At 37.9% G+C, this 14,235-nt stretch overlaps 1 protein-coding gene across 4 annotated transcripts in view; it reads right to left on the bottom strand.

The window, feature by feature from the left end:
* The window catches only part of LOC118776341 (selenocysteine insertion sequence-binding protein 2-like), a 34,503-nt gene extending 22,209 nt beyond the window's left edge, over nucleotides 1-12,294 (bottom strand). The window contains exons 1-8 of one of the 4 annotated variants that reach the window (XM_036526627.1): nucleotides 12,035-12,294; nucleotides 10,852-10,991; nucleotides 10,423-10,648; nucleotides 9,988-10,066; nucleotides 9,022-9,221; nucleotides 4,652-4,739; nucleotides 1,205-1,335; nucleotides 214-363 (exon numbers count right to left, since the gene is read on the bottom strand). In XM_036526627.1, the coding sequence (XP_036382520.1) occupies nucleotides 214-363; nucleotides 1,205-1,335; nucleotides 4,652-4,739; nucleotides 9,022-9,221; nucleotides 9,988-10,066; nucleotides 10,423-10,648; nucleotides 10,852-10,991; nucleotides 12,035-12,064 (1,044 nt within the window). In that variant the 5' untranslated portion in view covers nucleotides 12,065-12,294. Of the gene's footprint in view, nucleotides 1-213; nucleotides 364-1,204; nucleotides 1,336-4,651; nucleotides 4,740-9,021; nucleotides 9,222-9,987; nucleotides 10,067-10,422; nucleotides 10,649-10,851; nucleotides 10,992-11,763; nucleotides 11,938-12,034 lie in introns of those variants that run through there. The other 3 variants (XM_036526626.1, XM_036526629.1, XM_036526628.1) reach the window with 3 other exon arrangements.
* Nucleotides 12,295-14,235: the final 1,941 nt, after the last annotated feature.

The raw sequence follows: 14,235 nt of genomic DNA, 5'->3' as shown, positions 1-14,235 counted from the left end.
AGACTGCACGTGTACTTTAACAGATCCATGTACATGGAGTTAAATGTTATGTGTTACCCACAATGTTATATAATGTTACGATATGTTAACTGCAATGTTTACATAATATTATACATATTATATCTGAATACTGCAATATGCCATCTAAAAACACCATCTCATATTATGCAAGATCCGAAAAGTAATACTTTTTTTGTCTGATTCTTTTTTTACCTGAAACTTTGGTGGCTCCTGACCAATGACTGGGGCAGCACAAGTCTCTACCTCTGCATAATCATTCAGTTGTTTAGATTTCTTCTTCTTCTTCTTTTTCCTTTTCTTCTCAGAGACTTGCTCCATTCCCAATTCTCCATTGACCTCATTCTGTAAATGGAAGCAAACAGTACCCTCTGGTTAATTCTTCTCTAACAGTAACCCATCCTTGTTAATTAAACAATCTCACGTTGTAGCTTTCACAAGCACACAAACTACAGACAACCGGCACTGTTTCGCGAGCATAATCATTTACTCCATTTACGCGATTGGTGTCAATTATTCTGTGTATTATTTGTTTTATTGTTAATCAAGGAAGATAAAGGGGAACAGGTTGAAAGTAATGATAGATTTAAAGGTAATGTTCCAGCCTCCCCTGTTTCCAGCTCAACAGCCGCCACTGCTCACAATAGCATTGTAAATGCTTGTCTCTACATTGGTCCTCCAGTTGCCACTGATTAGAATATTCGAAATTTGCACAAGTGTTGGAAATTATGAAAATTACTGAATTCATATTTCATTACAGTGTTCAATAAAATGTGACAAATGTGGCAATTACACTTCAGGTCATGAAAAATAGGCTCAAAATCAACAAAAGGTAATATTTAATACGGTTCTGCTCATTACAATTTTACACACTCTATACCGGGGGGAATCACTCCAATTTTGATGGGCAAATTTGCCCCACCCCCCATATTTTTAGACAAGAGTCTTATACATCCACCAGTCTAACTATGTAAACGTTTATCTCCCTGTCTTTATCGATGCTTTTTTAAAGTTGAACTGTTAACTGGCAACAAACTATATTGCCCATCTAGTTTATTTTTTTAATTTAATGTTTACTTTTACATGGCACAGGATGAGAATACTGGGCAAGTAGTATTTAGTCAGGCTAATATATTATCATTTCTGTCAATAAAGACAATAACTCCACTACAAGATAAAACAGTACCTGGGAAGAAGTTGTGGGACTGGCAGTGCTGGTCTTCCCAGGGATAGTTTGCCTCGGGTGCTGGGAGGCAATGCTGGCCCAGGATGCTGCTGGCAGTCCAGAGCTGGGCAAAACTGGCTCTAAAGGAAGGCCTATGGACACCAATATCAGTGGTTACTTTTCCCCTTGAATAAAGTATGGCTTAATGTTGGATATAAGGCTCGACTGACATACACTATATGGACAAAAGTATTCGGACGCCTGATCATTACATTGTAATGATATTGTATTCAAATACATATACTTTAATATGGAGTAATATGGTACCCCTTTTGCAGCTATAAGAGCTTCCACTCTTCTTGGAAGGCTTTCCACAAGATTTTGGAGTGTTTCTGTGGGAATTTGTGCCCATTCATTCTGTAGAGCATTTATGAGGTCAGGCGCTGATGTTGGACGAGAAGGCCTGGCTCGCAATCTCCGTTCCAGTTCATCCCAAAGATGCTCGATGGGGTTGAGGTCAGGGCTCTGTGCGGGCCAGTCAAGTTCTTCCACACCGAACTCATCAAACCATGTCTTTATAGTCCTTGCTTTGTGCACTGGGGCACAGTCATGTTGGAATAGAAAAGGGCCTTCTCCAAACTGTTGCCACAAAGTTGGAAGCATAGCATTGTCCAAAATGTCTTGGTATGCTGAAACATTAAGATTGCCCTTCAATGGAGATAAGGGGCCTAGCCCAAACCCTGAAAAACAGATGTGGCCAAATACTTTTGTCCATATAGTGTATGCTAGACAATGTTAGTAGCTGCTAAGCATTTTATACTTTTTATCGGCATCAACCAAAAAAGATCCATAATGCTTATATTGTCCCTTGCATTGATACAGTGATCCCCTCAGCCAGCACTTTGCAACTGTGTTTCTTACTGATATGACCAATCACTTACTCAATTATCAACCAGTTTAACCACACCAAGAGGTCTGCCAATGAATGTGAAGACAGATGAAAAACTAATAACCGAATAATTCCAGTTTGTTTATAAAGTATCATGTTTGTTAGCAATTAGCAAGAAATTAAATCCATTACCTGAAGTTCCTATCTCAGCATAGTTACATGACATTTTTTGTAAAAACAATACATGTATTTACAGGCATAGCTAGGGCTGTGCGATATGACGATATATATTGTGTTATGATAGAAAAACGTCTAGCGTTTCATATCATGTTCTATCGTTTATTTCGTTGTGTCGCAAAGCACACACTTTACGGCAATATTTTTCGTCATTTGGACGACGTTTGCATTCTTCCACATGTCACGGACGCAGGCAGGCAATTTGCATGAAAGCAACACAAACAAACATGGAGGAGAGTGAATGTGATAAGTGAAAGAGAAAGTGTTTTCTCTTTACCTTTTTATATTTTATATATTAATATTTTATATTTTGTTACATGCTTAACCCTTTTGCACGTAACTTATTTTTATGCTATGTAGTGCGTGTTACATTACACAGTTCGTTATGTTTTCATTAGCGTTATTAAGCTTCTCATAGTTTTCAGTGAGCATTTTCTATATTTTTTAACGTTATATCGCTGTTTCCTGAAAGCTATACTTAGCTAGAATTTTTCCAGTCTAATGTTTTAATCTCACCGGTTTTAGCATACACACTTAACGGCAAATCACACTGGTGTGACCGTAAGCACGAAAGGGTTACGCCTCGTTTCCACACAGTTTTGTTTGGTGTCCGTAATTCAGTATAATATGCAATATTCCCTCTAGTGTTCAACACAAGGAAAAGGAGATGGATCAAAACGTAACTCTCACTCGTGTCGGTGTCATCATGGGATGAATGCAACGGTGAAGCAACCTCTATTTATATGTCAAATGAGTGGCAATATAATGGAGGGGAATCACAGCAGTAGAAGGGGAGGGAGATAAAGTTTTCATATCAAAGTGATAAAGATGATCTATATTTCTTATGATTATTGGTTAAAGCACAGTGTTTATGTCGATGCAAAAGGTTGCCTGATTACGCAAATTCTTTCTTCAAAATATGTTTAATGAACTCTCACTTTCATTTAACTTCGATCACTAGTCAAGCAACTGAATTGAAGGAAATAGCCCGTTAGCTAATTTGTTTTTCCAATGCCATTAACTTCCTGGCAGACTGCATACGGTCTCTCCGGTCTCGAAATCTGCTGCAAAAGTTAATTTTTTCAACACACTCAAAGGCAAATTCTGGACCTTGAAAAACGGAAGGAGGAGTTTCGCAAACACATCGGAGATCACGGAGGTTCCCATAGGAATGAAAGGAGTTCCGATTGACTTGCATACGTACACAGAGCTATATGGAAACGAGGCGTAAGTTGAAAATTTGCACAAAGGTTCTAAATAAAAGGAGAAAAATAATCAAATGTGAGTAAGTACCTTTCATTTGTCGAGTATATAATTCAAAATGTAATAAGAAATAGGCCTTTCCATGTAGTCATTTTATACAAACTACTTATTCATTGAATTTACAGAAATGTGCTATATCGTGATATGTATCGTTATCGAGATATGAAATGGCCAATATCGGGATATGAGATTTTGGTCATATCACACAGCCCTAGGCACAGCACTCATTGCAATCTAGCAAGTGAATAAAATAGATTTAACATCATGGTTTAATGGAGTAACTGTAACAGTGACTTCAGGTACTAAGGCTATACTATTGAGAAAAAAGAGGACCAATGACCATTATCCCATCAATTCAGAACAATGTCTGGAAGAGCGTTTACAGTGATATATGTATTCCTATTGATTTTCTTAAAGTGACAGCTGAGACCCACAGATGCCCATTTTAGCATACTGCTAAAGTATATATTTAGCTAGCCATCACTGCAATGAATCTAGCATAGCCCTTATTGCTGACAATGTTAAGTAGCTTGCTAGTTGATCAGCTGCAACGATCATCAAAAAATTGCTTAGTACCTGCTAGAGTTTCTTGAAGTTATGCCCACAGAAAAATTATATCATAGACCACTTGTCAAAAGACAAGTCTTTTAAAAATGTAAAAAAAATTGTGTATGCATGTGTAAAACCATATTCTACCGTGTATTTTATACAAAAACATTTTTATATAAAATTAAACAAGAGGCACTGTTTCCAAAGTCAGCTGCACAGTACAGTGTTGTTTAATACTTTTACATGTTCTAGAGCAGCATATTTAGCTATGATGAGCATTTTTTTATTTTCCATTTCTAACATAATGATGTAAAACTCAGGGCCAGCATGGATAGGTATATTTATCTATATCTACCTATATCTGAAAACATCCATATATAATTGGCACATTCTCTAAAAAACTAGTGTTAGCCAGTCAAAAATGATGTCAGTCAACCTCTACTCAGATTACTATATATGTGATTCTAATGGAATTATTTTAGTTCCTTCTCAATGAACAACCACAAATAACATGCATTCTCGCTCAATACCTTGAGTAGACACTGACGGAATGTCCTCAGTTTCCCCTGCAGGACCGCTCTGAAAGGAGCCGGTTTGTCCTTTCAAAGATAATTCATTCTAAGAATGAGCAGAAATAATAAAAAGGTAAGTAATTTTTTATCATATATATTCACAGTTGTGGATTATGCATTTAAATCATTCAACCTAATGTACATAATGTTTGAAGACAACACAATTCGCACCAACATTTACCCTCTTAAACACACCTCCAATATAATTCCCAAAATATATTCATTTATACAATTACTTTATTTTCAAGGCTTATTATAAAGATGCATATCAACTAAAAATAAATGTTTTCATATCTGACTGGTTAGCTAATGTGTTCATACTACAAAATATCCTTTTATTGTCTGGATAATATGTACAATATAAGCTTTTAAAAAGTCATCAATCAATGTTGATGTTCAAGACTCAGTTAGCCTATGTAACAACAGCCAGAGACCTCAAAGCCTTGTCAATGTACAGGACACGTTAAAGGGGCCATACAGTCTGGACAAACCAGACCAAGTCTGGACAGCTACCAAATCTATATAGCAAAACTAAAGTACACACAAGTGTGAGGGCTGACTTGCACTAGAACACTGAGGCTTATTATTACTCAAATGTATCCTGGCCATAAAGTGCAGGTTATTATATCTTTCAGAACACTGTGAAAAGACGTGTTTGCTGTTTGATAGCCTGATATAGCACATTTTACACTGCCTGCTTTGCTACTCATTGTTGGCTAAGGTCAGCCAAACTGAGGACCCCTCTATGTTTACCAGGGCAGTGGCTGGAGGCTGCATGCACCACAGAAAGGCAGGTTTATGGAAATGATTGATTAAAGGTGACTGATCTATTAAAATGAAGCTCAGATGTTAGGTAATAAGTGGTGCAGATCATGAAGCTCTTGTAAAGGAATGAGATTTTTTTCTCATAACAACCATAGCAAAACAGCACTGACAGCAGATATTTTCACATTGCTTTGCACATGTATCAGTGTGCAAATACAACACAAAATGCGGGAAATGACATGCTTGACTGTATAGCCCCTACACATCAGGTGCTTGTCTGAATTTGCTGTCTTTTTTGCTGGCTTTTGCTGACTATTAACTATTAACAAATTTTGGTTTGGAATATTACCACATTCTTGTTAAGACTTTCATCATGTAACTTAAAAAAATGAAGCCATACATTCGTCCAGTTATGCTCCCTAATTTTCACCATAATTGTCTTTGAAAACCAGGCTGCAAGACACACAAGCACCAATAAATAAATCAAATGAGAGGCTACATTTACACACAAATTTGTCTGTATCAAGCCATATTGGTGATATTCTGAGTAAGCAAAGTAAACATAGTTAATAGCTGTTTTTAACATGTTTTTGCTTTTCAGAAAAAATAGCATATTGGTACTTTTGCTGGACAGAGCACCAGGATACACTCTTGTGGCATCCAACAGTGGTACCCAAAGGGTCATTCCATGCCAACTCACCCAGAATTCAGAACTTTTCCCAGTTTATGTCATGGATCTTCATGAAATAAATTCATGTAAAAATGTCTATTAAATTCATGGGACCTTGCAAAATCCTATAGCTTTACTCCTATACTACTACTAACTAAAAATACTTTTTTAGTTATGAATTTCTGAAGTTTGGCCCTCGAAGATAAATTTAATCATTTTTTCGATTCTTTGTGTGTGTATTATAAGCCTCACCAATTGCTTATTTTTCACTGGACTGGATTTGTACTGAACATCCAAGAAACCCTAAGGATAATTTGCAACATGTATTCATCTAAATAGTTGTTGCTGAATGTTTTACAGTAATCAAATCCACTAGTTTTCACTTTCTTGCAACCAAATTTTGACTCTGTGTAGCATTAATATACTTCTATCACATCTAAAAGTTGTTTGGTCCTGTATAAAAAACTGAGTGCCACAGATCTTGCTAAATATAGCTTCGGAGTTGAAAAACCCACTTTTAAGATATTTTGACTATATATTTTCCCAAGAATGATTATTTCAATTCAATATTAAAGTGTTAATATTCATTGCAGATATATAGAAAATAAACAGCTAATTTTTCATAATATTACATTCAATGATTTTAGTTCATAGGTAGATATTAGAGATAGAAAACCTTGTCAACATAGTGCTGTGTGATACCTATTGAGCCCGTTTTTCATTGGGTTCAGGAAATTTGCAAGTTACAGTTTGTAATGGCTTGGTTTGTTGCATACTAGATGATGTCATCTTGTTCATGTGTCTGGACAAAATATTAATCTTAGTTAATAGAGGTCCTAGGTGAGTTGGCATGGAATGAGCCCAAAGCAAGCATGTACTTGGTTAACAGCAGCATACTGTTAGCTGATAGTTTAGAAAACCTGAGATGTATTATTCTAAAATGGTGTACATTGTTGATTACTGGTTGATTAGACATGCAGCCTTTTTTGAGAAGTTTGCAAACCAAAGCTAGTTTAGCCAATGTCATTCTTATCCAATATCATCAAACTGATTTACATTAGCTGTACAAAATGTTTCCATGACCAAGTACAGTATTACTGGTTTAATCAGTTATTTTCAAACTATACATCCAAAGACCACTACAAAGTTGACAATAAACAGGTTTGACTTGGCATTAAAATTCAGAATATTCAATTCAGTGGTGAGTGGAGTGTTTTGAAGACAACAAGACATTGAGAGGGTGGCAACTAAAAGCAATATTTACCAGGTTCATGTGTATATGAAAACAGACAAGGAGTAAAATGTTGATCAGAAGCTAGGAAGATAGACAATTCTGGTAGCTATATAAGTAGCACAGTTTGGCATTAGGTTTTAAATTTATGCCAAATAGCTGCCTATTTATCTGATCCTTCAATACCACAAGGTATTCAGAGACTAAGCTTAATGGTCAGAAGGCCAACAGAGGCATTTCTCACCATAGCGCTCACAATCTGATGCAAATATGTTGTCTTACAAGTAACACTCACTGCATACTTGTGTGGTCTGAGAATTCCACCATTTCGCTCAGATAAATTCCCCACTTTCAGACCAAGCCATGAAAATGGATTAAAAAAATTCAGTGCAGAGTGCACACAGTATGGAATGCTTACACCCTTTCACATCCTTTTCATTAAAAACAACAAATTTCAATTACCCTAGATGCCAAAAGAAAAAAAATTAAGTAGGGTATACACGGCATACAACCATGGTAAAGCAATATCTTCAGGTACTGTATTCTTTGTCAAAATTTTGTTGCATTGAAAGTGTAAACAGAGATGCATAAAAACAAATTAGGCTCTGGCCATTGTAATAATTTAATATCTACTTGGGGCAACATTACACCATTTGCCTAGTGCATATCAAAGTCTTGCAACTATCAATTTGATGGAATTCTTCCAGAACTGGTCAGTGGTGTGGGTTATGACAGCATTGCAAGACTGTTATTTTGCCAACGATGTTAGTGTGAAAATGGCATGAACTGCAAACAATGCCTTTCAACACAACACAAAAATTGGCAAATTGTGTAAAAGCAGCCATGCATAATAAAAATCCTCACGTTAAATTTGGAGCTGCCACTCATTTTAATAATCACTCCTCTGTTCAGGAGATGACTATATTACACATTTGAATCAGAACAGGATGTTACAGCTTATGCCTGTACTAACACTCACAGCACTTTTTTATATTTTAAAAACAAAAAGGATGTGTATGAGCCAGAAGTTGTGCTGCCCTTGTGTATGGTAGCTTGGCCCATAACACACCCTCTCCCTCTGTCCCTACTCAGCTGGTCTAGACAGGACAGGGGTAGAGTCAAAGATAGGTTAGCAGAGAGTGCAGTCAAAAACAAACACATACAGGATATGTTAAATACTTTGACACCGTACATTTCATGCACATAAGTACTGCAACTTTTAAGATGACGCTTTCTGAGTGAACATTTCATAAATACCATAAATATCATAAATATCATAAATACACTGCTTAACGCAGCTACATGTTTCACTGGATTGTAGCGACATGACACATATCTGATAAAGTATGCCCCAATCTGTCATCAAATGTGACTATGACCAAATAAACAATAAAGTTTACTCTTTTGCATATTATGGGCAAAAGATGATTGTAAGTGTCTGATAAGCCCCATGCTGACAGATTGAACATTTGTCATAGGTCTCTACCTGCAGGCTAAATTTAGTGTTTTTAAGAAAACAGTGCAGCAGATGGGAGTGGAATGAGGAGGTGGAGGACAACTAATAACAGTGTTCCATGTACTATAGGTGCTTAGACCCTAAAGGTAGTACAATGCTACATGTCTTTCAGTTGAAATAACTAACTGTTGTGATAGCTAACTAACCTTACTGTGGGGTGGTGAAGCCTGACAATGGGCTGGGTGGGGGTTCAGAGGCTCCTGCGGGACAGGAAACGTGGACTTGCAAGACGCAAGTAAACTGAGTTCTGGGAAATCGGACAGTTTCACTTCAAATGCGTCAACATCTCCTTGCCAGGCTATGGTTCTCTCTGCGGACTTCACTGCAGATCTGGATGCTCTGCTACCTGGAAAAAATGAACTGTGTCAAACTGAAAGCACCTGAATAAATTCAAGTTGTAAATGTTGTTTTAGTATTTTGACTGAACATCAGTGAATGTCATGATGGAGACAAAACAAAAAATTAGTTCTACTTAATCAAAGGGTCTCATGTATACTGCAAACACTGTGTCAAATCACTGGCTGAGTAAAAGGGGCACTCATCTCCAAATCATATCTCACTGTGCTGCACCTTATATAATATTTAGCAAATTAAGAACATCATCTCAGAAGCACAAAATGCTCCCACTGGTTTCTCAGTTTCTATGCAGGAAACTTCAAAACGTGACATTTCCCTGCTCCAGTGAGAAGTGACTACCTGACTGACTTTAGGGTCCCTAAGACTCGCCTGTATTATTTAACATACCAATATGAGTCCTTAAATAATGTTTAGATGGCTTTCTCTGACCAATCCATTTTGAGAATGCTGTTATTTCAAAAGAATCATCAGAAACAGATAGCAATCCCTTCAACATTGCTACTTGCTGCCAGTAGTCTCCTGTTCCCCTGCACAGCAACGTACTTTATACTCTTCTCTCTATCTGGATAAAAATTTGTGTTTATCAGACTTTGGTTATCATGGACTTAGCCACATAACAACTAAAATTTCAAATCAGCATGCTTCATTATCTTAAAAAGGTTTTGTGTTAATTCTACTATATTAAAGGTGAAAAACACCAAATCCCTAAAAACTGCAATTATGTTTTAACAGGGTGCAAACTGTTTCTAGATTACCTTCATTTTTTGTTACTTCCAGTGGTTCCCTTGTCAATGTTTTACACTGAGAGACTGGGTCAGTACTTGGTCTTGATGCCTAAAAGGTTTGGATAAAAATTACTTACTCTGTTATGAAAAATTTATTGCAGCATGTCCTAAATAGCTTTGCTTCAAAAGCAAAGGGGAGTCACAAGAAGAATATACCATTTCATGCACAGAGTTTAATTTGCAAAATGTGCATCGATGTGACATTTTAGTATTTTACACAGCAGAGACTGTGTGAAAGTAATCAAAATGCATTATACAAAACATTAAAAAAAACACACGGTCATTTTTATGTGTGTTAAATCATTTTTAGGCAACTCCTTGACAATGAGGTAGTTACTGGTCCCTTGGGTAAGCTTTAGGACTAATGCATGCAAAAACACTGAAATGTTAACTTCACCATCTTACAGAAGCATATTGTGAAAAGACCTTTCTGTGCTTTTCATGTGATGAGCTTTCCATCGCTGGATCTGATAGGGCTTCCATTTCCCCTCTATACTGCCGTGCATTGCTGTAGCCATGCTTGGTAGATGTATCACTCCACTGACTGTCCCTGGTTATGGATTTCCGCTCAGAAGTCTGCAAGGAGCACTTCCCTGAGGAGGACTGGTTCCTAGGATTCCAAAGTTGTGCTCTGCAATAAATGGTCCCACCATCTTGCAATTAAGCAAATAATGTTGACACAAACTAAAATTCAACCTTGGATTTGCAAAATGAATATCCATTTTCCCGCATGTATTCTCTCACAAAGTGGATAGACAATTCTTAAAGTTACTAAGATAATTACGCTCTGTACAGTTTTCCTCAAACATGCTAGCTCCCGTCATCAACACCTACCTTCTTTTACACTGCTCCTGCACATAAGGATTTGGTAGTGTAAAGCTAAAAGGAGCTGCAGCTTCTCTGGAGGGCGTTGGTCCCGTTTCCTTCAGTGTATTAGATACAAATGGTTTAACAGCAGGTGACAAATCGCTTTCCTGCAGATCCAAGATAAAAATAAAAGGGAGACAAATTAAAAGAGTCCCCTTCTTTGCCAGAACACTCAGTTGTGACACTTAGCTAAGTGGCAAGTTTACAGGTTTGCTATAATTGTTTTGCTTAGAATGGTTTGAGAGACACCTCATCAGGTTAAATCAGACATCTTGCAGCGACATTCAAATGGGATTAAGGTGACCAACATTACAAACGGACTTTATCGCGACCTGTCGCAAGACTATCTTTTAATTCCACCAATTTATGTGACTAGCACTCAATGATTTCGCGTCGTCCAGTAAGAATTTGATCTTGACGTAGCTGTAAGTCAACAAGTTATCTGCCAAGCAAAAATATTTAATATAGCGTAGTACTGAAACACAGCCAGTTTTGGGCTGTTTGGTCTGTCGTATTCACGACCTAGCTAACTTAAATAGATAGATAGACAAATTCCAATTCGGCAGTCTGCCAGTCAGCTGGGTGAGATAAATTATCTGATCTTAGCTAACATTATAATCTAAACTCACTCCGTAGTCTGACAATCTTGTCAGCGTTACATACTGTTAGTAGTGACGCTTATCGGATCTGCCTCGTTCGCTAACATGCGAAGAAACCAGGGAGCAAGAAGCAAGGAAAGGCCTTGTGGCTGGCTACAATTTACAAGTTCATATAGCAAGCTAACTTTGCTTACTGCGATTAGTCAAGTAACGTTAGCCACCCTGCTAAAACGTAAATACGGTTAGCCAACATTACTCGGCCATCTGAACGTCAGATTACCTGAACAAATTGGATGGCTAAACGTTGGTTATCTAACATTCCCTAATACTAAACAATGCAGCTAATAAACGAACCAGGTAAACCATCTAGCTAGCTGAGAACTAACACCAACTAGACAGTCATTTAGCTAGCTAGTGAGTTAGCTAAAGTTACACTGGTACAATGGCGAGTTAGCCAGTGAACAAACATCAGAAACTTTAACGTTACGAAATCAGATGACGGCACGTCCAGCTAGGTAACGTTAGTTGCGTATTAAAAAAAAATGCATTACCGTATTTTGTGTGTGCGGATGGGGCTTCATGATTTCGAATACGATATCCACTTCACCAGTGTTTCATTGCTGTATTTTTAGCAAGCAGATTGGCTTTGCAACCAAGCAGCAACATGCGTATCTTCATCTGCCAGGATCTATTGGCTATGGTCACATTATTTGGTATTGCTAGGTTACCTATACATAGGCCAGGAAAATCGAGCTTTGAACCCCAAACAGTGTGGTCAATTTTAATTGGTCCTTTCTCTTGTCAACATTCAGCCCTCTTCCACCTCCTACTACCTTTTCGCTGGGGGATGTGTCCACTGGGTAGGCAATCCCATGATACATTGCGTGAACAGCCGGAGCCGAAGTATTGATATTGAGAATACTGAATATTTGTACTTGTCATCGGAATGTGATAGTAGCTAGCCAGTTACGTTTATTGTTTTGATTGTATTGTAGCTAGCTAGCTAGCTAGACTTGTGTTTGTAAGGTGGTATTTGTGCTTTTCAGCTGAATGTGTAAGTAGCTAGCTAGTTAATTTGGCTTTCATGCACTTTGCTAGCTAGCTATCAAACAAATACAACGTCATCATGTCTCTCCTAAACAAATAGTTAATTTTACATTCATACTGCAAGCCGAGGTATTGACTTCTGATCTTAAGTACCGTTTGCTAGCTATCTAGCAACTTAGTGTTAGTTAACTAGCTAGCGTTAAGTGCGCCAGGCCATTCAGTCATGAGTGGATATAACGTCTTCTATAATGTTTTTGAGGTGGATCTCATATTTGTTCCGTAGTCGTCTGTATTCCGAAAGCAAGCACAACAAAGGTTTTCCGGCTTGTATTGGAACGCGATCAACTCGAGTGTGACGTCTTCCCAGCTCCGGCTTCCGAGGCGAATGGAACGCAGCATGAGTGTAGCTGACCCTACAAGTCAAGCTGAAGCGTGTGTAATGAACTGCAGTCCACCGGCTAGTGAATAGTGGTGTTCTTTTTAGTGATTCGGTTCCTTTCGTTCAGTTCAATAAAGTGACTGGAATCTTTGACTCACTGATTCGTTCATTTCCATGTCCGGTATACACGAATCTGTAAATAGTTTTATTGCATTTTAAAAGTTACTCTACATTGTTGCAAACATCATGTCAACTATTAGCCTGCTCTGCGGCAAAACAGCGCGTGTGAAAACTAATGTCAGTGAAATTAATAATAATTAAATCGTAATATTCATTACGTGAAACTGCACCATGCTATTCAAACAATCATGCAGCCGCAAAGTAAAGTCGTCTTTAGGAAGGTAATAGAACCCCACATTTTAACGCGTATAATAGACTAAGTACATGTCATTTGCCAAAACTAAAAAAAGCACAGAGGAAAAAGGAGCCACGCTTATATCCGAAGCGAAAAATTTAGTTTTTCAAGTTTGGAACTAACCGAGCCCAAACTTGTAGGCCTGGTTAGTGATGTCATATTTTTATTTATTGTTAATGTAGACATAGCACGCTACAAATGTGATCCATAGGCGTATGGATCACATTTATGTGCTACTGCTAAAAATATAAATATAAAATAACATTGCTGGTAGATGAGCAAAATAATATTTAATATTGTTTTAATTCCTATAATGTCACGGAAGCGCTCTGATTCCTTTTGCATCGTCACAGTCAATGGCGGATGTAGCCCAAGCCTGCTATACTGAGAACTAGCGATTCTAGCAACACGTAGTCACCAGGTCTTCATAGTCAGTGAATCTTTGCAGTCCAAACGAACTGGTGAACTAAGGAACTTGTCAGCATAGTCACCAGTTCCTGTAGAGTCCGAACGAACGGGTGAACTGAGGAGCTTGTCAATAGTTCATCAGGTCAGTAGGCGGAGTTTAGAGTCTTCGTAGTCACCGGATCTTTTGCATTGTCACACATCGTCAGCTGTGCCGAGATGGCCAGTGGGAGGTGCTTCGAGAGTGTTAGCATTTCAGCCAGTTGTTGTTGTCGTGAGCGTACTGCTGATACAGTTTTGTGATAGGCTGCTTCGTGGACAGACCGCATATCTAATGTCCACTGGAGTGAGAGTTATAGCTGCTATGCCAGCTAATCAGCATGCATGTTTGCAAAGAGGAAGGAACGAATCTTTTAGACTAGGGATTCAGTACACTCAGCTCACCTCAAAGATTCATTCAAAAGGATTCGTTCGTTCACGAACTGCACATCACTACTAGTGAACTG

The sequence above is a fragment of the Megalops cyprinoides genome, chromosome 4, assembly GCF_013368585.1.
Source record: "Megalops cyprinoides isolate fMegCyp1 chromosome 4, fMegCyp1.pri, whole genome shotgun sequence".
Classification (NCBI taxonomy): domain Eukaryota; kingdom Metazoa; phylum Chordata; class Actinopteri; order Elopiformes; family Megalopidae; genus Megalops; species Megalops cyprinoides.
This window is presented reverse-complemented; position numbering and strand designations above follow the sequence as displayed.